Source organism: Thermobia domestica, chromosome 14 (genome assembly GCF_964235325.1).
Source record: "Thermobia domestica chromosome 14, izTheDome1.hap1.1, whole genome shotgun sequence".
NCBI classification, from domain to species: Eukaryota; Metazoa; Arthropoda; class Insecta; order Zygentoma; family Lepismatidae; genus Thermobia; species Thermobia domestica.
The window spans coordinates 152,859,055-152,884,185 of NC_137467.1; the positions used below are offsets into that span (position 1 = coordinate 152,859,055).

General features: G+C 35.3%; 1 protein-coding gene across 2 annotated transcripts in view; it reads right to left on the reverse strand.

Annotated features, from left to right (window-relative positions):
- Positions 1–901: 901 nt before the first annotated feature.
- Positions 902–25,131, reverse strand: part of LOC145670403 (thymidine phosphorylase-like) — an 81,306-nt gene continuing 57,076 nt past the window's right edge. The window contains exons 7-9 of one of the 2 annotated variants that reach the window (XM_081739045.1): positions 16,356–16,518; positions 13,804–14,025; positions 902–6,272 (exon numbers count right to left, since the gene is read on the reverse strand). In XM_081739045.1, coding sequence (XP_081595171.1) covers positions 5,980–6,272; positions 13,804–14,025; positions 16,356–16,518 — 678 coding nt within the window. In that variant the 3' untranslated portion in view covers positions 902–5,979. The remainder of the gene's footprint in view (positions 6,273–13,803; positions 14,026–16,355; positions 16,519–25,131) is intronic. The other variant, XM_081739046.1, reaches the window with a different exon arrangement.

Sequence of the window (25,131 nt, forward strand, 5' to 3'; positions counted from 1 at the left end):
GTATTTTTCAAAAGCTAACAATTTGTCTTTTGCCCGTTTATCGTAAGTGAAAAGAGATCATGAAATGTAACTTACCACAATAATAGATAATGTTATTCTACATCCGAAAAAACGAATCGGAAGAATTTTCAGTGTTACCTCCATAGAAATTAAAGTGTGACCAGAATTTGAATTACCCAAAAATCTAGGTTAATGCAATGACTAGAAAAATGAATTCAACGGTAATTGATGACTTATCATAATATCTGTGTTCCTTGTTAACTACTTTTTAAATAATATTTGTATTTCTTTTGTAATAACTTATTTATTCTGTAATAACTTATGTAACTTATTACAAAATAAATACAAATGTTATTTAAAAAGTAGTTAACAAGAAACAAAGACAGCTTGATAAGTCATCAGCTATCGTTGAATTAATTTTTCTAGTCGTTGCCTTAACCTAGATTTTTTGGTTAATTCAAATTTTGGTCACACTTTAATTTATATGGATGGTAACACTGAAAATTCTTCCGATTTGTATTTTCGAATGTAAAATAACATTATCTATTATTGTGGTAAGTTACATTTCATTATCTCTTTTCACTTATGATAAACGGGCAAAAGAAAAATTGTTAGCTTTTGAAAAATATTTAGTAGTCTAGCGCCTTAATTGAAAATAAATATTTTGGAGTTAGGGAAATAAAATTTTATATTTGATTTAACATCAAAACGACATAGTAAGCAAAGATCATATAATTCATTAAAAAGTCATAGTAAAAGAACATCGCGCATTTGTGACATATTTATTTATTTCTGAAATTTTTCATAGTAGAAAATCTTCTATGATTCAAGAGAAACTATATATATTTTAAAAGAAAAAATAACTTTGGAAAGGGTTAGTAAACAATAAATAAGCTTTGAATATGAATAAAGGACATTTTTAATCCTTAATATAAAACTTATATATATAAAAGCATTTAACATATAATTGTAATTTATTATAATTAACGTCAGCATAAGCATTAAAATTTTGAGTGAAAATAAATTAACATTTGAGGCTAATAGTATCAAAATCCGCCACATCCATTTCGCTTAGTTTCGAGTAATTTCGCAAAACGTGCAGTGAAGCTCCATATACACACATACAAAGTCCCATATTTGAACTAGTTTTTTAGTATGTAATATTAAGCTTTTAAACAAAATTCTGTTTCCATGGAATTTCCTTTAGATCAAACATATAACAAGCGATATATAACTCAATTTCGGTAGAAAAAAAATGGATTTGGCGGCTTTTGATACTACGTACCTCATTTGATCTTTAATAATTGTAATAATGTAAGGTTTGCATTTTTAATAACAAAACGAGATATGGTCGAAACAAATTTTGAAAAATTGCCAAAATTGGAGACAATACATCATACTTTCCAACCATGCCTTTGTAAGTTTCCAGAGCTTACTAAAATATTTGGTCTTTTTTCTCGAATGACCTGGCTCCCGGTGAAAATAGGTACAGATCAGATCTCTTTCAAATCTTATAAAAACTGCTATTTACGAGGGCAAGTCAAAAGAAAACTTATCCGCACTTTTTTTTTTTTTTTTTTTTTTTTTGTACTATGAACATTGCATTCTGCGTACGCATGCTGTAATATTACACGTGTATACAAAAAGTTTGTTCTTAGTTGTTCCGGTTTTATTTCTGCTATGGCGAAAGACGAGGGTCTCTTCGTTGGGAGTAGTCAAGAGGACAGTGACCATACGACCAAAGTACTGTCTTGTATAATACATCTCTCCATTTGATGCGAACTGCTGGGTTCAATTAACAAGCAAATCACTGTAGCTTGCACTGTTAAGTTCACGCTCCTTGTTCTGGTAGTCTTCCAGGACAGGCCTTTTCGAGTGATCAAATAAGGTTAGCATAATTTTTTCCCGCGGATGTTTGTCTGGAATGTCTTTATCATTAGATGAGACACTGTAGCTCAGTGGTAATGGTAGCGAGCTTACCTCTAGTGCGTGGGGTCGCTGGTTTGATTCCCGCTCAAGTAACTTTGTGGTGGATATCATCATGTCCGTCGGATTTCTCAGGATACTCGTTTCCTCCCACAATCTCATTCCAGCAATTCTTCCATCATCATAAACTTGTCTCTATCATCCGTCTTCCTTAGCCTAAAGGGCATAATCATGGGACGTTAAACTGAAATATTTTTCTTTATCAGTAATTCTGGGTATTTCCACTCCATGTTTTCTTTTTGGACTCGGTTCACCAGGAGGAACCCACTAACTATTCTGCTCAAAAATTCTTCGCCTTGATTGCTGGAGCGGTCAAGTATGTGGTGAAAGTTGAAAGACGTCCTGCTACCTCTTCGCGTGTCACGCTTGTTCGGCCACTTTGAAACTTCTCTATCCACTCGTACACGCTTCTACGCGAATGTCTCCGATAAACTTCAATCTCTGATTGATCTTCAGACCAGAGAAATCGGGTTATTATCATCTATTTTTACTTGGTGCATAATGCCAGCCGAGCGGTCATGTTCTTTCTGCAAAATAAGTGTAGCAAAAATGCAGCAATTAAGATTAACTCTCACAGTGTTATCGTAATGATATAACCTTATAACATGCGAGAGTAGAAGGCAGCGCGCACAATCTAAAGAGAGTTATGGGGAAACTATGGAAATTTTTTATTTCCTTCGTACTTACATATACATGCACTACAATACAAGATATTCACTGTTACAACAATGGTTGGTCGATGTATCGTCAATTCAAACTACAATGAATTGTAACCAAGGAATAGCTTTACATTCAAACAATAATAATTTATGAAAGAATAACACTCAAGAAAGTTATTTGTTAGAATTATTCAAAAAGAATGGTGCTAAACTAAAGCTTAATGAAAAAGACTTTAAAAAATTATTGGAAAGAAGAGGCGAAGGTTGTGTCTTATATTTTGTGTTCATAGTTAACATTAAAGCTTGTGCAAACAGTTGACAATTCAAACGACGACCAGAGCTCCTCCGTGGCTAAGCGGTTAGCGTACGCGCCTTTGGCGTGGAAGACCCGGGTTCGATTCCCGGCGGGAGCTCATGTGGTTCGGATTCCACGTTAATCAGTAGGTCCACGTCTCATATAGCCTCGCTGCTGAAAGGGACGCTAAACTAAAATCAACTCAACTCAAATGACGACCACGAAAGTAGAGTTTCCGTAGTGTGTGATGGAATTTGGACGAACAAGATGTGCCGTAACAAAATTCAAGAAACAAGCAACACATAGGAACTGCATTTCACGTTGGATGCAAAAGTTTCAATCCACAAATTATTTGTGCTCCATGAAAAGTTTTGGTCGACCAACCAGAAACATCGAGGAAAGCAGTGGATAGGATCTGTGCTCCATTTGAAAGGAGTGCAATACAATCGAAAATCCGAACTACTAGAAAACTGAATGTACTGATATATGACGAAAGCGTCTATGCTTTAAGCCATACAAATTGCAACTCGTTGAGGCGCTAAGGACATGTCTGACAAGAACTGAGATATTGGTTGAACGCTTGCACAAAAGTTACACAAAAGTTACAACCTTACTTTCTCCTTCCTACCAACTTAGCTTTAGTTTTGCACCATTTTTTTGTACAATCCTGTATCAACATATAACTCATGTTAAGGTGTCAATGTTATTTAACAACGAACATATGAAAATATATTTGTCATTAAGTCCTCATATTAAGAAAAGTTTACGATATACTTATCACAATTATTTACAGTACATCACCCATCAAGTTGAAAAGAATTCAAACACCAGTATCTTCGCTCGGAAATGTGCTATAAATTAGGCTTCAGTTGATTTACGGGCTTCAGATTGGCACACAACAATAGGTATTATGGCTCTGCTATATTTGGGTAAACAACACGAAGTATTACGCCCGTGATGTGTTTGGGTAAACAACAATAGGTATTACCCCACTGATATATTTGGGCAAGCAACAATAGGTATTACACCTCTGAAATATTTGGGTAAACAAGATTAGGTATTACGCATCTGAAATATTTGGGTAAACAACAAAGGTATTACGCCTCTAATGTATTTCGGAAACACCAAATTTGCTAACTAATTTCCTTACTTACAAGCAATGTCAAATTTACGGCAGGGTCACCAGAGGTATAGCTTTTACAGAAGATTTCGTCCATTTGTACAGTGTTCCTAGACAATTTAGTCGGTTTAGCCGAGACTGTTTCGATTTATATAATCTCTTCCCCCAATAATGTTCAAAAAACACGAAATGCCCCGATTTCCGTTCAAAACATAATTTTGTGCGATATTTTATTAATCTGCTTTTATTAATCATTAAAATATCTGCTTTTATTAATCATTAGTACCCAACTGATAGGAATAATCTACTCTCCGTCACTCACTTTTCGTGAGCATTTACTAATTATTTATTCATTCTTATATTTCGGTAAGAACGAAGTGCATGACTATGAATATGCTGTAAATTTTCATAAAATATCCCGGTTTCTTAGTCTAGAATTACCGGAACCTTACATTACAGAAATGTCACATCAAACAATGGTTGATATAATTAAGCCAAAAGGGAGACCCGGGTTCGATCCCGGACGGGAACTCATGTGGTTCAACGTTAATCTATAGATCTACGTTTCATATAGCCTCGCTGCTGAAAGGGACGTTAAACTTGAAATTAACACAACTCAATTAAGCCAACAGTACAGTTCTCCACAAAGTTGTCTCACTCAGAGAACGTTATATTCATTATGCATGTGATAATTTTATAAATAAGTATAATACTATTAAAATAGCAATAATTTGTAGTGAATTTATCTAGTAATCTTCAGTTTCAGATTCCAAATTGGCGCCAGTATCATTGCCATTTTTAAAAAAATCTTTATTAATACTACTCTGAACAACAACAACATGACTATGAATATGCTGTAAATTTTCATAAAATGTCCCGGTTTTTTAATAAAGTATTACCGGAATCCTACATTACAGGAACGTCACATCCAACAATGGTTGACATAAATAAGCCAAAAGGGAGACGCGGGTTCCATTCCCGACAGGAGATAATGTGGTTCAGATTTCACGTTAATCAGTAGGTCCACTTCTCATGTAGCCTCGCTAAAAGGGACGTTAAACTCGAACATTTCCACCCTCTCGTAAACGTAATTGAATTTAAAAAATGGATGTAGAGTTGCCATTTACCAATTCTCAAATCGTTACTGATTTATTTTAGCGAGAATGAGTGTTAAAAACTTCAATGTGTGTGTGTATTTTATAATTGTTTAATGCATATCTACAACTTATTTACATATTCGAAAAGTGGGAAAAGTGTACATTCTAAAATTATCATTATCTAAAATTATCGCACATTCACCTATATCGCAAGGGCATTATCGTAGATACCATCAAAGCTTAAATTATCGTATAGTTGAGAAGCTTGGGGTTCCTCAATAATATACGTGTGAATGGTAAACTGATGAAATGAAAATCCTTTCTTGTCCAGTATTTCAATCTTCAAAAGTACATAAACCAGTGTTTCATTAGAAGTATTTCAGAATGTTTTTTGGGAATATGAAAACTCCGATCGTTCTCGACTTAATTCCTTGCAATGTGTATATTGGGGCCAATTTAAAAAAACTTGTATATATATATATATATATATATATATATATATATAACATGTCCACATAAAATATTTCACAAGCTATAGCTTATGCTTGCAACAGAATTGCAATGAATGATAAATCCATTTACAAAGCCGGTGCAAAGGCACTGAGAAGTTAAATGAACGCGGTTGCAGCAAAATCCTTCCCTAATACACTTTTAAATATGAGTAAGCAAATACTGTTTACTCATTTATCTAAAAGCGATTTTAGAGTACTTTTATTTTGGTATAGGGTTCTTCCCTTTCAGATTAGTACGCGTAAAATACCTCGGGAGAGAATTCCTACGAGGTGTTCAGCGTAATAAGGATCACCCAGTTGTATAATTTTGTTAATGTATATTGTTAAAATCTAATATTTCTAATACTAGAGATTTGTGGTTTTCATGTGCATTATGACTTGTAACTTTCAACGCAGATGCCAGTCTTTGTTTAAGATCTTCTTGTAAGATCCCTTGGTGATGAACCTCCAACCACACGTCACCTTCTCCTATTGATTCACCAATCACACGCTTTAAACGTAGTCCCACACCGTGGTCAATTTTATCCGTGCTCTTTGTGCGTCCAGCTCCCAGCGAATTAGAAACAATTCCAAGTTCTAAGCCGTCTATAGAGTCGATGAAACCTGCAAACAAGATAAAAGCTATTTACATACAGCACACTCGATTTACACACACAGAATGACGCGGATAACCAATTAGTGCTGTGGACGCACTAGTTAACTATAGCGGCTGCAACGAGTCGTGAAGCAGTTCAGCATCCAATAGAACGCAAGAGTGTCCCGATTGTCATCCCCTATCCATGAAATTTTGTCAGTCGCGTTTCTCACACTTTACGGAGAACATATCCTGAGGGTATAGTGTTGGATTGCCGCTAAGTTTCGATTTGTTTACTTTCTGTTATTATTCTTATTATTGTGTCATATTTTAGCTATTATTATTGTTGTTATGGCTTAATTCGAATAATTGTTAGTGTTTGTGTTATGGTTCTTTAAGTGCTTTTTTTGTCGCTCGTTCGCCATGTATTCTAAGCTTGGCAACATTGTTTGTGCACATCTGCTGTTTCTCATTTTCTTAAGTGTGCGTTCGGAAGGCAGCTTCACGAATCGTGCCGAATTCTTCCGATGCATCATACGTGAGGCAGGGCACTTCTGTCATTGGTATATAGCACAAGCTTCAAGAGTCCTCGTGATCACTCTAGGTTTCTCAATTATAATGGTCCACAACTAATATTGTTTACTTAAAATTGGACTAATTTTACCAGCAAAAGGGACTGTTCTTGGCACGGAATAAACAGTATACAACATGAAACAATAGAATGGTTTGGTATATCTAATTTGAGGGGTTTCTGACACGGTCTGATGATTTCATACGCGATTAAATCTAGTGAAGAACTGGTGACTTCGTACGCGATTAGATCTATTGAATATCTATCTGTGTACAAAATTTGGTGGCTTTAGATGACTCCCTTCTATGCGTAAAATGATAATAGACACGCACACGTTCTTCTGTATACTAATATAGAAGGATTTTTAATCTTCAACTTTACACTTTTAACATTTTTACTTGTACATCTATTCTACTTTTTACAGTGAACTGATATTACAACAAATATCATGAAAATAATATTTGAAACAATATTCCAATCATTCGTACACCTACACGTACTATAAGCTACGTGTTTTTACTATAAACATGTGTTTTGATGATTTATAAAGAAATAATGACAGACGACAGAAGGAAATTGTACTTTCAGTAAGAGACGAAGAGGACACGAAGAACCACGAAGAAATCAGACAACTCCTCCGTAGGTTCTCCTGTCAAAAGACGGCTATAAAAGAAGACGTCGAGACCAAGACATCATCAGTGCCTTGTACTGGTCATCATTCTACAATACCTACTTCTGAGGCCGCTATGGGCTACGGACACTTAACCTATAATACCCACTCCTGAGGTCACTATGGAGTCACCAGTCCCCTCTGAGACCGTTTAGGGCTAGGACACCTTCCTATCAACTCTATGTTACATTATATTTTTATCCAACACTGAAAACATTTAATTAACCGTCAAAGCCCAGAGTCACCTATAGGTGACACTACCTTAAAGGCGTCTTCTTGTTCACCAATCGTCCACCAGAGGGTTCTAGTGAACCACAGTAGCACCAGCTACTTAGCTATGTATGTTGTATTACCACACAAAAAAGTTTCGAAGTCGACGTATTGTACAAGAAAGAAGACGCCTTTAATGTAGTGTCACTTATAGGTGACACTGAGCGTTGACGGGAAGAGGCTTAGAGAAAGATTTTATTGAGATTATTTTTATGATAATTATATACGACATCTTTATAGTAAAAATCTGAAATTACAATATACAACGAAAGATAAAACTCTAGAAAATGAAAGCACATTACTCAAACAGGCCAATAAGTATTACCTGATTGATTTTTTTAAACATTTGACATAACTACAATTAATACTAAAATGTAATCATCGTGCATATTAATTATTGCTTTACTAATTACCAATGTGTTAGGTATCTAAGTGTCTGAAAAGTGATCTGCTGAAGTGTTTCACAGAATTATTAATGCTACTTAATGCTAATTACTTAACTTTAATGAATACAAATACAATTACACTGAGAAAATTATTTTTTCCGGACAGCTGGAATAGTCATTCATCCTACTAAAGTTTTGAAGTGGAGATATGTACGGCAAAGGGATTGCTAATTGTTCTTTCTCACTATAATTTTGTTAACTACTAATTTCCCTTGTCATGGGCGTGCCAGCCGAGGGGATGAGGGGGACGCGCCCCCCAGAAATTTTGTAGGAGGGGATTGTCCACCTCCCCAGAAAATTGTATAGCAGGAATTCTTTCCCAAATATCTCGGCAAAAATGGTGAAATACTGGAATGGGAACGTCGCTTGTCAATAATTCCTGGAATTGATAGGAATTACAGTTTCAATTCTGTAACAATTACCGGTACCAGAGTATATAAATGAAGTACAGAAAATAGCGACACTGTATTAGCTACGTTGAAAACTACCATAAAGTGTGCACACATTCAATTGCAGCAAAAAGAAAATTTTGAAATATCTATATATTGAAATGCTACGTTTACATGTTTGTGGTCAAGAAAAGTTTATATGTTTGTGGCAAATTCTTTTAACAATGATATCTCAGAAACTACAAGCTCTGGAAAGATGTCATTTTCACTCATCGATTGCAAATTTTGTGAAGATTGTTGAGTTATAATTGGATTTTTTTAAAATGGACGTTATTTCTTTATTGCATTTTTTAGAAGTACGCGAAAGTATTGAAAATTTAAAAAGTAAAGCATCATATCATAACGAGGTATACATCTCAACACCGCACATTTGTATACGAGGTTAGTATTTCTTTCCGGCATTTGTTTCATTGTCAAATGATAATGAAAAACGAAGCATAACTATTTCTCCAGTGTAAGATGAATCTTTATTGTTTTGAGTGTTTGACCCAATTAACACCATATAGGCTATTACTGACAATATAATTAATTGTGTGTGTGAGCTAGTATCTTTATGAAAATAGTAGATTCTAATTGAAAGTACGCAATTCTTAGTGTGTCTTTTCATTTTGAAAAGCTATCGCTTTGTGAAAGATTTGCAACTTGGTTCAAGGGCAAACATATTTCGAATTTGACTTAGTACTTATCAAAAGTTTCATGCTCAATTTCAAATATTTCTGCCTTGAGATTTAATCTTGTCTTCCAAGAAAGCGGTAGCTGCAAGAAAAAAAAATGTCGCTTTCTAAATATCTAAAAATATTCCTTTCCCTCTACACTTATAGCATTACAAAGAGAAAAGAGAAAATGTGTATTATTATTATTATTATTATTTAATATAACGACTCTTGCTGTATCGGCTTTGTGTAAAAATACCACCAACCTGGACAATCGATGGAAGACTTACAACACTGTTTAGCTTCGGAAATATAACTGAAAACCTGCCTAAAAAGACCTTTTTTCTTCGTGCGCGGGTAATGTAGGTCTCTTTGCGTGTTATTTCTAATGTATTGTTGAACTGCGTCAACTGGGCTGTGCACAAGTGCGTCACTGTTTTTGAAAGGACATGTTTTGCAGCGTGTTTTCTCGAACAGTAACGTTATTTAGACAGCTGTGTTTATGTGTGTTAGTGTGAATATAACGTTGATATGAAGTTTTTCATCTCTTGTTTTTGTTTAGTGTTGTTTTATTGTTTGAAATGGATCAATTTATCATAAAAAGAAAAGAAAACAGCACGTGGGCCAAAGCAATGCTATTGTTGAAGAAAAGAGGAGAAAATATAATTCAAATGATAGTTCAGCTGATGAATTACAACCTGAAACTGACAATGGAAATTCAAATCTTGTATCGGTCACTATCACCATCAATGCCTGTAGAAGAAACCTCTCAATCTCCACGTCTAGAAAGTGGTTCAGATTCTCCCCACCCTTCGAACCTTTCAAAGCCCAGTTAGACTTTAGTGTTACCTACAAATTTTCCACAACAGTCTCAGAAAGGGCGAACATTGAAATTTGTGCCAACTTGATTCCTTCCGTGGCTGCACGTCGATCCAAACAAAATTAACGTCATTTTCTGTTTTTACTGTATGGTATGGACATCATGAAAAAAAAATAAAAAAAAGTTCTTACTAAAACCATGGAAGACGCTTTCTCTACTGTAGGATTTTGCAACTGCAAAAGAAGGCTAAAGAGAAATTAAGTATACACGAAATTTCAGAATGCCATAAACTAGTTGTACTGCGCTACACGCAGAGAAAAAATCCAATAGAAAACCAAATAAACAGACAAATTTTAGATGAACAACTGAAAGCCAGGAAATTCCTTTTAAAAAAAAGTAATCTCAGGTAAACGTTATCTTGCAAGACAAGGACTCGCATTTAGAGGACATGACTCCCGGTTCAGGAATTTATTTCAGTTGATGAGCCTTTGGTCTGAAAATTTTCCACAATTGAAGAGCCGGATAAAGGGAAACATGAAGAGATGTAATTTCATGGATGTTAAAATCCAGAATAAAATCTCGAAACCATGGGCCAAGAAATTGCTTTTTCATATCCAAATCAAATCTCAAAACCTTCGTCTGTTCTCTATCGTGTCTGATGGTTCCCGGGATGTGAATGGCGAAGAACAATTAAGTACTTGTGCCAGGTGAGTTGATAAAGATCGCTGATCTCATGAAACTTTTCTTGTGTTCTACAGTATATCAAAAAACTACTGGTGAGTTTATAGCTTCAGTTATTCTGGATGAGATGGTGAGACTCCAGCTTCCAATTGCTCAACTCAGTGGATAAGTTTATGATGGCTCTGGAAATGCGAGTGATGGCTCTGGAATTAGTGGCCCACCTATTATATGTAAACAGCAATTTCTTGCTTTGTATGTATATTGTGGAGCTCACAGTACTAATTTTGTGATTAAGGGTGCCTATAGTGCGTCAGAAGTAGTGAGAAACTCTTTGCAGTGGGTGCACGAACTATGAGTACTGTTTTCAGTCACTTTCAGTGAGGTCACGATTTTCTGCTTTAATCGAAGCCAATGCTTGTGGTCTCGTCTTAAACATTGTAAACATTAAATCCTTGTGTCCCACTAGGTGAATTTGTAGACTTAATCTAATAACGGGAGTTGTTTAACATTATGAAGAAATTCTCTCTATGTTGGAAAATATTAAGACTGACGGAATTGTCAACACATCTTCAGGATCAGCAGCTGGGTTTTTGCAGCTTTTTGAAGAAGGATCTACGTTTCTTGGGCTCATATGGCTAGAGATATTATCAGAGGTTGAAGCTTTTTAACAGGACACTTAAAGAAACAATTTCAGTGTTAAAATGGGAAACAATACAAATCATAAATGAAAACATGAACTTGAATAATAGGCCTAGTCGCTGATCATAAGTTCATTGTACTGTCATGAAACCTACAAATTGATATCATCGCCCTGGGAATCCCATTAATTATAATAAATATTGTCAAAAGTACCATAAATAGCACTTTTTGTGTCGCTGGAATTGAACCTGATACCATTGATGGGATTTTTCTATCCTAAATTGTGGCACTTTAATTCATGTTGTGACATTTTGAAAATTAAGGGGGGGGTGCAATGACACCAGCCTTTCTTTAAATTTGGCCCACAATGTTAAGTGAAGGGTACTGCCCCCCCCCCCAGAAATTTTTTGGTGGGCACGCCTATGCCCTTGTAAATTAATTAGTTTGATTCTATTTCAGCGATGCAACTAGGCTAGTTGTTGCCCAGGGCAAGTACTCACTGTCCCCTGTCCCCTACCCACTGTCCACTGTCCCCACAACAGTCCCCTGACCAAACGAACCAATACGCTGCCTGACAATAATACCTAATATTGGCGTCACACTGTAATTCTCCTATTCCATTTTTCTTCAAGTGATAAAGCTTGATTTCAAAATTGCAGTACATAATTTAATTTTTAGTACAAGATAAAACACCAAATTTATTAGTATTTGATTACCAAATAATCTGAGAGTAGCATGCTTGACATATTCTTATAGTCTTATCATTATAACTGCAAATCAAAATGTTTTTGGAATTATATCGGGATGTACACTCATGTCCAAAAATATTGTCGCATGTCTATAAATATGTTGTTGTAGGAATATAATTTGATTACGAATTCGCCCAGTATTTCTTATAATGTTAATATGTATATAATAGGCAAAGACATGTATGTGGCAAATTTCAAGTCAAAAGAGCAGTAAATAAGAACAATAAAACGGAAATAAAACTTCCTTGTCCATTTAGCAACATTTTATTTTACTCATTACAATTTTTGTATTTATAATTATTTTCCTATAAAATTTACCACAAATATACATTTCCCAATTATACACATAGTAACAGTATTAAAAGTACCCTCCAAAATCATTATCAAATTATATTCTTACAAGAGGACAGTTATAGATATGCGGCAATAATTTTGGACACGAGTGTACATATGTGTAGAATGAATCAACAGACTGTTGCTTTAGAATAGAATATTTAATTATGACTGACAGCCAACCTGTTGTCTCGAGTATTATACTCGGACATTTTACAAATCTCTTAAATCGATGTAAGTTAAATGAAACCACAAAAAGCTGGAACTAAAATTTAACATTGCGGGCTCTTTTGGCTGCAAAGGATTTTACAATGTCCTGAAAAGATAGCTTTGAAGCTAACTTATGCCCTACGGATATGATTCTAAGGTTGGCGAGTCGTTATTGTCCTGTTAAGTTTCTGAGGTAATTTTTTTATAATCTTTAGTTTTCTAAAAATCCATTCTCTGCCTTATAGTAAACATATATATATTTCTGCAGTTTTACATCCACGTTTGGCTCCTTCCTTAATTACGTCACTGTAGTACTTATACATAACACTTCCCAGGTGTAACACTCCAATTTTGATAAAATTTGGCAGGTAGATACTACACATGAAATAAAAAAGAAGTTTTTTTTATTTTCTGCGGAAAAATGGTTTTAGGGGCAAAAATCCTCATCGAAAATTTGAAAGTTGACGCCCGAAAGGCAAGAAGTGGACCGAAGTGAATTAAATTGTGCACATATATTGTAGGCATAAAATGAGAGAATAGGTGTTTCATATTTTCCTTAAAAAAAAAAAAAACAAAAAACAAAAAAAACGGTTGTGTGGGGCATGGACCCCTCCAAACCTTGATCACGAAATATCAAAAGTGCTAATAACAGTATGTCAGAAGTGCTTAAAGGACATGAATAATTGCAACAAAACTTTGTGGAGGGACAATACGCAAAAAATAAACGAATACATATTTTGTATTTTCTGCGGAAAACATTTCGGGCCTGTTTCAGGCATTGACTTTCAAAATTTTGGGTGGGGCTTTTGCCCCCTAAAACATTTTCCACAGAAAATAAAAAACACGTATTCGTTTATTTCAAGTGTGGTATCTACCTGCCAAATTTCATCAAAATCGGAATGTTACACCTGAGAAGTGTTACATGTTCGTTCAATACTCAAGGCTCTCCAGTATTAGCGAACATAAGAACAGTTCAAATGTAATCATTCTATTAGCCTACATATACAGTATGTTATGCATGATTTTTTGCAAGAACAAAAATCTAAATCTATTTAAAGTATTGTATTACCTGTTGTTGGTGATTTTATATAAGATATATTTTCCGCTTGTGGCAGGACTTCCTTCATGTTTCCATAGCAAAGTTCAGAGGCATCGTTAGGTTCAACTCCCTGTGCAACGATCATTTTATAGAAATAGTCTATGGCTCGTCCAGAATTCACAGCTTCTAATATGGCCTTCATACCTTCTTTCTTATCTTCTGCTTTGCCCGTCATTTCTAACAGTACGCCTCCTGAAAGAAAATGATAAAGACTTGTGTATAGAAAACAAATTTATACGGAATTACTCATTGGAGTCATGTAAAGTAATGTAAAAACAAACATGCAAATGGTACACAAATCGTATATTGTTACGAGGAGTGATCAAAAAGTAAGGTTACAAAGCCTGCAGTGAAACGTGTATATATTAATTCATACAACCCATAAAACCAACAGATAGTACATACATTAGGTTATTTTTGCACAGAGTATCCATATTAATATCCATTTTTCCAGAGTATCCATTTTTCCACAGAGTATCCATAAGCATAAAATATACAAAACGATAATCATGCCTGTTGTTCTGTATGGCTGCGAAACATGGTCACTTACTTTGAGGGAAGAACATAGACTGAAAGTATTTGAGAACAGGAACTACATAATTCATATGGTTTACCCAACATTGTTAGAGTCGTCAAGTCTAGGAGGCTTAGATGGACTGGTCATGTAGCTAGAATGGAAGAAAGTAGAAACGCTTTCAAAGTCTTGACTGGAAGACCAATCGGATAACGACCATTAGGAAGACCTAGGCGCAGATGGGAGGACAATATTAAGATGGATCTCGCAGAGATTGGAATACAAAGTAGAAACTGGATGCAGTTGGCTAAGGATAGAAGTCAGTGGAGAGCTTTTGTGAACGCGGCATTGAACCTCCGGGTTCCATAGGCCACAGAGTTAGTTAGTTAGTTAGTATCCATATTAGTTCAGGCACTTGTCGCATCGTGGGATGAATTTGAAGATTCGCTCTTGGTAAAAATCCTGTCCTTACGTGTTCAGCCACCTTGTCACAGTGTTTCACTTCCTCGTCTGAAGCAAAGAGATGGCCTCCTTGTACTCTCGCCATACTCTTGATATTGTGCAATGAGAAAATCTCACTTCTCACATGATTTTTTAAATTAAATGTAGTATGTGTAAAGCAGCTATTGTTTGTCCTCGATCAGAGGCGCCTAAATCGCGCATTTTGCAGATTCTATCACTTATAACGATAGCATTAATAAATATGTAGGCTATAGGTTTGTATAGTCAATAGTCCGTATCGTATGATATCATTCTCTTGTATGGCCAGATCTGATATTTTGTGTGTTACCATTGAAATATTTAGTAAGTAAACTATGTTTTAATTAGTTCCAGAAATTTTGAAATGACGAACTTAGGGCAAGATAGATTTCGAGAGGGTTAAACTTCTATCTAACTATATATCCTACAGCTGCGCAGAAATGAGGCAGCAACGCTATGAAGTGTGAATTACGCGGTCTATCCCTAATTCAGTTGCATTTCAGAGCATAATTAATTCATTCAAACCTTGTGGTTATTCTAAAAACGAAGATCGAGCACATTTATTGACAATTCTTAGTTGCTTTACTAAGACAGACTAAATGTACCTAGGTATTGTAAGTATTTCCACATCACAACATTAGCACATGCTCGTAGACACACGTGCTAATATTTACAAATAAGCAGACGATACACTAAACAGGAAGACAAGAAGGAAACCCAAAGGAGACGGACCACACGAAGGAAACCGAAAGAAAACGAGCCATCCGAAGAGGACACATAAAAGATAGATCACGGAGGTACTAGGCATCAGTCTGACCGCTGATCACATATTCAACACTGCTCCGAGGTCGCTTTGGATTGGGAGTACACCTTTACCTTAACCCGAGGTCGCTTTGTACTAGGGATCCTCACCAAAACCTAAACCCCGCGAAGCTGCTTTGGGCTGAGGAGGTTTTCCTGCAGGTGGTTCGGAGACTGCTTTGAGTGAAGGGTTCCCTGCAAAACACCATTCTTCTTTACCCAGGTCAATTAGAAAGAAGATATTAATAGAGTTATCTTTGTAATTCAAAAACGTTTTGTATTTAGAACTTTGTAATAAAATTGGTGAAGGGGAAAACACCCGCAAAACATTTCAGTATACATTCATGTAGAGCAGATACATTGACAACCTGCGGTAAAGTTAGAATGGTTGAAGAGATTCATTGACAACTCTATTGACTTTAGAAAAAATGTAATTCGTTACAATTAGTTCTGTACTAGCTTTAGAAAGGAGAACTGAGTGTATGTCAATGACAATTCTGAACTAATTTTAGACAAAAAGATTGATCTGATTTGTTTACAACCCTGTACACACTTGAGGAAGAACGATTGATTGATTTCAGCCGCAACTTTGTAAGCACTTGAGAAAGAAGAATGTACTAATATTAAAGAAAACTGTATCAACTTCGGAAATTGATTTAACATATTACAACCCCAAACAAACTTTAGGAAAAACCAAAATAGTCGTACTTTTTTATAAAGTACTTACCAAGCGTCGATGTTATGTCAAGGATATCATTATGACCGTTGCCTTTTAAACATTCAATTGCTTCCTCTACCTCTAGAGCGTTTCCAACTGTTCTTCCAATGACTGCATCCATTCGAGTTATTACAGCTTTGGTTTGCAACCCTAATCCTCTAGCAACATGAATCTAACGGAAAGAGTACAACATAAATACATTGTGTGCCATGGTACTTACGATAAGTAGGGAAAGACTATATATCTATTAACTATCATGTGTGTAAGTAAATAAGTAATGACCCCAAACATTCATCTCAGAAATTTGATCTTATTCTGTATATTGTAGAATTACCTTAAGGTAGAAGGTAGAGCAATTATACACAGGATTAAGTTTTCTCCCACAACCTTTTATTATAAAAGTTCCTTAATTATAAAAGCAATATAAAACAGAATCACTATAAGTCTGATCCTAAAACCAATACAAAATCAAGTAGTTGGGATAAATAGGTGTCCCAAGACCCAGGTAGCCAAGGGAAGGATTCCCACAAAATTCCAAGCAAGCTGAGTGGAGGTAGGTGAGGGTTCCCAGTGTTCCAGTCACAGTGAATTTAAAATCCCGCAAAGCTTTAGGCAAGGTAGGTGGAAAAACAACCACATAACTCCACTCAAGCTAGGGGATGCAGTTAGGAATCTCTTACAGCTCCAGGCAAGTTAAAAGAGGGGTTGAGCTTCCACAAGGCTCCAAGCAAGCTGAGTGAGCAGGAGACCTCAAACCTACAGTCACGCTAGGAGCCTTGGATTAGGTTAGGATGTCTCAGAGCACCAGATGAGCTAAGAGAGGAGAGTTGACAAGCCGAAATTGATGTCAATTGAGGCGTTGCATGCAGTTTTATATCTCCTTGTGAGCAGTCGTGGCGCTAGTGCTTTTCTTGCATCACATAACCAGATGGTGACGATGATTTCTGTTGTATGTTTCATATAGTAACTGTAGCAGAAGAACACGTGGGTTCGTTTATAAATAAAAAGCACATTTTAATGATTACAAATATAAACTACGTGTAGGATATTACAACATTGTACCAAGCAACTGAAACCAAAAGTTGTTGCTGACACCCACTTCCATAAGATTCATATTTATATTTCCCACTCATCACAATTGGTCTATCCAAAGAGGAGTCTTTTCCGAAATCTTTCAAACTAAAACTCTATACGTCTTTCTGTGAATGGAGTTACAAAAAATTCGCCAGGAATACACAATATTTTAGTAGAACGGACACACCAATGACATACGTAATGGTAGTAGTTGACATTTCGTCTCCCTTTTCAGCAACGACACTACATGAGATATGAATCTGTAGTTTAAGGTAGAACTCGAAGCAAGGTAATGGGTTTCAGTGCTATTCCATTGAGACCTCACGCACTAAAGGCAAGTGCGATAATAACTTCTTAATTTACTTATTTATTTTTTAAATAAACCCCAACTGGGACATAGATCTCCGTTATCTTCTAATTAATTGTATTCAGTTCTCTATTTAAGACAGCACAACAAGGAGACAGAAACTTCGAGGCATTTATTGAGATAAACCTTATATTTTGACATTATACTCTGAGTGTTTGTCTCATTCACCTATGTCCTCTGCCATCTTAATCTGAGTACATTTTTCCATAAAAGCTTACTGTATATTCTTAGTTACAGCAGTGGTGTCCACCCCCCCCTTATGTCCATGACGCACCCCCTCTTCGCAATTGTCTATCCATAGGTGTTCTTCCATGAAAAAAAATCTTTTCGATTAATTTTTACACCATCTCAAACATATTTATATAGATTTTTAACCCCCCCAAATATTTCAATGACGCAGTTTGCGTCATAGCCCCCCCCCTTGTGGGCACCCCTGGTTACAGCAATCTGTCTTTTAACACAAAGCTCTAGATATTTTGTCATGTTAATCTGCATCTTTTACCACTATAATTTTGTCTTTTTCCGTATTAAGTCTGTATTCTTTCTTTTTTTTTTTTTTTTTTTGCCATATCTGTATATTTTTTCATAATATGTTTAGTTTGTTTTACGTTACACTCTGAGGTTTCTTTCACTTATTTATCTCTGTCTTCTGTCGTATTAATCTGAGTACATTTTTCATGTAAGTACATAGTCTATCCTTAGTTACAGCAATCTGTCTTTTAACACATTAATCTAGATATTTTGCCATATTGATATGATCTTTTGCCACTTTGCTTTTGTCTTTTCCATTTAATATATATTTTGTACATACCAACTTATATATTTTGGCATAATATTCTGGGTTTATTCTCACATTTATTGCTATATTAATCTGAGTATTTTTTTCTGTTAAATCTGCGTTTTTTGTCATAGCAATCTGTATCTGTTTAACGTGGTAGCCGGTCTTTTTCCATACATATCTTTGTATTTTCCCATTTTAATGGTATTTCTCACACTTGTAACAGCTTTGTGTTTTCTCTGGTATAAAATAGTAAAAATAAATTTATTCTTTATCATTGTATAATCACTAGGAATACTTCTATACGTTCGTTTGTCAATAATTGTCGCATAAATTGACTAATTATAATACAGTTTTCAGGATTTAGTTTAATGAGCTTTCGGCATCTATGGCCATTTAGCCCGTCACGTTTGAGGGATGACGTCCCTCGGCGAACACACTATCCGGGAAAGGGGAAGGAAGCGCCTGCGACTTATAAGTTAGGTATCACCCCGGGATTTGCCTGGTGTGAATAAGGAAAACTTTATTCAGCTTTTTACACATTTTCGACCTAGCGGCCACACTGGGAATCAAACCCGAGACCGCTCGCACCGAAGGCGAGAGCGTTAGCTACTACGCTACGCTTGGCCACAATGCAGTTTTTAATATTGCATATTATAAAATTAACCTGTTTTCAATCGTTTTAATCTGTCTCTAACGCTACATTAATCTGTGTCTTTCACTTATTAACATGTGCTTTTGCTGTATAAATCTTTGCATTTTGTCATGTTAAACTGCATTTTTTTTAACCTATTAATCTATTACTTTCGTTGTAGTAATCAGAATGTTTTCTCATATTAATCTATTTTTCTTTTTCTGCTATATTAATCCATGCTTTTTACCTTTCACCTATATGTTCTCATTACGCCAAAAGGAAATAGATAAATAAATTTCAATTGATGAAATTGTCCTTTAAACAAAAATAAGTCTGAGTTTAACGTCCCACGATTATGCCCTTTAGACTAAGGGAGACGATGATTAAACCAAATGAATGATGATGGAAGAATCGGTGATACGAAAAAGTGGGAGGAAACGGCAGTGCTCTGAAAAAAACGACGGGCACGATGTCGTTCATCATAAATGTACCTGCCCGGGAATCGAACCAAGGACCCCACGTAACCAGAGATCCAGCGACACCACAGGACCAGGTAATAGCTCTACCACTGAGTCACCGAACTTGACTTAAAGTTATTGACAAACAGGAATATGAAGAATGTGTGAATTCATTTTTTGCACCAACTATTTAGACATAATTGATTTCACTATTCCGCCTTTTTAACCCTAAATAGCGTAATTACTAACTAACTAACTCTATGGCCTAAGGAACCCGAAGGTTCAATGCCGCGTTCACAAAAGCTCTCCACTGACTTCTATCCTTAGCCAATTGGATCCAGTTTCTACTTTGTATTCCAATCTCTGCGAGATCCATCTTAATATTGTCCTCCCATCTGCGCCTAGGTCTTCCTAATGGTCGTCTTCCGATTGGTCTTCCAGTCAAGACTTTGAAAGCGTTTCTACTTTCTTCCGTTCTAGCTACATGACCTGCCCATCTAAGCCTCCTAGACTTGATGACCCTAACAATGTTGGGTAAACCGTATAAATTATGTAGTTCCTCATTATGAAGTTTCCGTAATTACACTATGTGAAAATAAATAATTTATTTCTTTTCTTTTTTTTTTTTTGAAACTTCATTTACAAACAGCATGTGTTTTATTTTTAAGACTATGTGAGTCACTGTCAGGAATACTGTGTCAGTACTAGGAGTGTGTGTCACTGTTGGGAGTATGTGTGTCACTACTCTATGTGTTTTGTAAAGAGAAAACAAACAACAATAGATAACTCTACTATTTCAGAATGTACTTTTTTTTACATATGTATACAGTACAAAAATAAATAAATAAAAATTTTCAATTATTATTAGAAACAAATGGGATTACTTTTAGCACAATAAAAGAATATTTCTCGCTTTTCTCGAAAACTACACGTAAGAATTTACTATCAAGCTTGCTATTATGTTCAGCTGTATGTCATTTATCAATTCATATGTTTCATCTATAGCTAATAATATAATTAAACAAAAATAAAAGTTTCATGGTTAATCATGATTATAGGCTATAGATTATTAACCAACTGTGAACTGTTGTCTTTCTAGTGTCTTAACAAAAAGCTTAAGGTTGGTTTAAAAAGACAAGTTTTGCCGATAGATGTCACTACATTCCTCATATCTCTCTCGTGTATTTTTTACCTTTCACGAAAATTCACAATTTCTCTTACAAATTTCACACTACAGACTTCAAATTTTTAGAAAAGGAACTTCATAACCTACCAAAGGCAACAATCCGTGCTATTTTTTATTTAGAATTTTCTTCATTGTTGAAATGGTTTAATTGCTGAAATTGGATATCCAAATCTTTAAAAATACACTGTTTCAACAATGAAGAAAGTTCTAAATAAAAAATCGGCACGGATTGTTGCCTTCAATATGTTTTGAACTTCCTTCTCTAAAAATTTGAAGTCTGTAGTTTGAAATTTGTAAGAGAAATTGTGAATTTTCGTGAAAGGTAAAAAAATTACATGAGAGAGATACGAAGACTGTAGTGACATCTATCGGCAAAACTTGTCCCTTTAAACCAACCTTAATGAGCGTATACCTCGGAATCAGTTTCGTTCTCATAGATGGCGTGACAATCATGCAGCATCAATTATAGGGTTTACAATTTTTTTCTCTAAATTTTGGATGATTTACACTTATTTTTATGATTTTCTTCAATTCAAGGAGGTTTATATTTTGACATACATATATGTGGTTGTGTTTTTTTTTTAAAAAAAACGACATGTGCTTATATTTACAAAAATCAATCATGTGCGTCTTACCACGGATAGCTATAGCTGCATACGACAGGGACAACAGAGACACTACTGGTCATGTGACGACGGAGGAACAACAGTACCACCGCCTCACCTAGAGCACCAAGGATATTATAAAATAGAGGATCTGCCCATATGTATCTTCATCCTATTAAATCCATGAAGCCAAAAAACAACCGAGCATCGGCACGTCTGATTGGCTACTCTCTTTCCTGTCATCGTCTGATTGGCTACTTTCGTTTCCGCCATGATTGTTGGTTCAAAACATTGCGATCCTATTGGGCGGAGTGGGCAGAGTAGGGGTGACGAAACTGTGACGTATGGCTTCAAGATTTTGTTGTAAGGGCAGATCCTCTATTTTATAAGATCCTTGTAGAGCAACTATATAACCGAGAACATTTCAGCGCTTGCGCGTTTAACGAAAAAATAGACAAACTTGTAAACTACTTGCAAGAAAACAAAATTACATGTAGGCCTAATTAGTGAAACCAACGTAGCACCACAAACAAAAGTTAAAATCTCAGACTATAGATTATATAGTAATGATAAACACCGGAACGAGCAAACTAGGGACACTAGCCATAATCAGAAATGATATTAAACATTCAGAATCAAAATTACCAGCACTCCACCACAATAAAGGCTACGGGAGTGAAAATAACCAGTTGGTATCGATGGAGAGTTATATATATATATATACTATTTATCGGTATATATAACTCTCCATCAATACCAATCAATACAGACGACATCCGTAAATTAGCAAACATTGCACCTGCCCATAATACTAACCGGGGACTTCAACTGCAAACATCCTTTCTTTTGCAATAAAGTAACAAATAACAACGGAACGCGACTATACAACTACTTGCAGGGATCCCAATTATAAGTATTATCCCAACATAGACTAACTCATTACCCATCGAATGGTAACAGACCAGATATCCTAGACTACGCTATTGATCTATATTATAAAATTGAAAGTGACTATGTTTGTGACTCTTAATCTCTTGAACCGCCCGACCGATCTCGATCAAATTTTTCATATAGATGCGGTTCTAGCCTGAGAGTGTTTCTAGGTATTCAGTTTGACGGTAGAACTTAGGGGTGGGGGAGGCAGAGGACATATAAAAAATAAATAAAAACATAATAACTCTTGAACCACCCAACCGATCTTGATCAAATTTTTAATGTAGTTGAGGTTCGGGACTGGGATGATTTTTATCATTTCACTTTGACGGAGCAATTTAGGGGAGGGGGAGGAAGGGAACATATACAAAAATCAATAAATATACAAGTAAAAGTGACTATACTCGTGAATTAATAACTCTTGAGCCACCCGATCGATCTCAATCAAATTTTCAACATAGATAACGTTCGGGCTCTGGATAAATTTTATCATTTACATTTGATGGTGTAACGTAGGGGAGGATAAGGGGGAGGCGGATATATATATATATATATATATATATATATATATATATATATATATATATATATATATATATATATATATATATATATATATAATAAAAATGAAAGTGTCTGTGACTTGACTTTTGAACCACTTGACCGATCACGATCAAATTTTCAACCTGGATGAAGTTCGAACATGAGATGACCTTTGTCATATCACTTTGATGATGTAACTTAAGGGAGGGGGAAAGACATTTACAAATGATCGAAAATGACTGATATTATTGTCGAATCTATAGTTTTGAGGGCGCTGAGATGAACAGTTACACTTCTGATGCCTTTTAAATCCAAATTCAGCCCCGCAAATTGTGGGAGGGGAGGGGGCGTATACGAAAATAATCGAAAATGACCAATATCAAGGAGCGTTTAGTAATAGCAAAAAGTGACTGACTAACGAAACATATTACTATTTTTTTTCTTAATTTAACTCAGCGAAGCGGGTAATTGATACTAGTGAAAATATAAACGGCACCTTGCAATTTTCACCGAAAATGAACTAGATTCTGACCACCAACCAATCATCATTACCATAAATAGTAAATCGGAACTAATCACTGAACAACTCGGATTTAACTACGAAAAGGCAAATTGAAACGCCTACAATCTCAGAATATGTAGACAAAACCATTCCAGACGGGTATGAAATATTAAACAGTGACCACATTGACCATGCAGTAGACATACTAACAACTAGTATAATAAATGCAGCACAAAAAGCAATTCTCAAATTTTCAAAAAATCAGCACAAACGCTCCAAACTACCAGGCAGCATCAAGGATAATATGACTTAGAAATAGCTTAAGGAAGGATTATCAAAGCAGTAGAAACCAAATAACAAAATATAATATTAACAGACTAAGAAAAATTATCAAATCTGAAATTAAGAATTATGAAGTGTATACTTGGGACAGAAAAATAGAAACCTTAAAATTTACTGACTGTAACATTTGGAAAATAACCAAAAGATTTGACTAAGCCTACATGGTAAAAATGGGCTAGTATACACAGACGTAGAGAAAGCAAACGCACTCGCGGATACGCTTGAGAAAACCTTCAGGCCTAATGACATTGGTGACAATAGAAGGCATGAAAGGCTTGTCAAGCAAAAAATAGAAACCGTAAAATCTGCTAACTTAAGTACCTCAGCGAAAAGAACTAACTGAAAAGAAATCACAAAAGTAATCACCAAATTAAAACCACTTAAAGCATCGAATCATGACGACATGCAAAATATTTGCATCAAACACTTACCACCGAAAGCAATACGATTTCTAGTACAAATTATCAATGCAATTATGAGGCTACCATTTTTCCCAAAAATTGGAAAATAGCTAAAGTAATAGAATTACCAAAACCAGGTAAAGATACATTATTCCCGCAAACCTATAGACCAATCAGCTTACTGTGCACACTCGCTAAAATAACCGAATCAGTAACAATCAATAGAATAAAAAAAACACATCGAAACACACAACACTGTCATTAATGAACAGTTAGGATTCAGGAACCAAGATTCAACTACCCAGCAACTAGTAAGATTAATAGAAAATGTAACAGATAATTTCAACAAAAACAAAGGCACCGTGGCCTTATACCTAGATATAGAAAAAGCGTTTGATACGAGTCTGGACCGAAGGACTACTCTTCAAACTTAATAACATCGGCATACCTGACACATTATATATATATATATATATATATATATATATATATATATATATATATATATATATATATATATATATATATATATATATATATATTATCGTCATACTTGCACGTAAGAAATTTTTTGTTAAAGTAGGAATAGCAAAATCCAGCATCCGGAAAATAGGCGGGCGTACCGCAAGGATCTCTTCTAGAACCAGTGCTATTTAACATATATATAAATGACATGCCTAAACACAATGAAACTAACCTAGCGTTATTCGCAGATGATACTTGAATTTTCGCTAATAGCTGGCAATCAAATCAAGCCATTAAATACGTTCAAAGACATATTCCGAAGTTAGAAGAATGGTTCGAAAAGTGGAAAATCAAAATTAATACAAACAAATGTGAATCCATTTACTTCACCAAACGCAAGAAGACACCAACGTTACAAATCGAAATATTCAATGCACCAATTCGTTGAATTACCAAAGCTAAATACCTGGGAATACTCCTAGACCCCAAACCTTCAG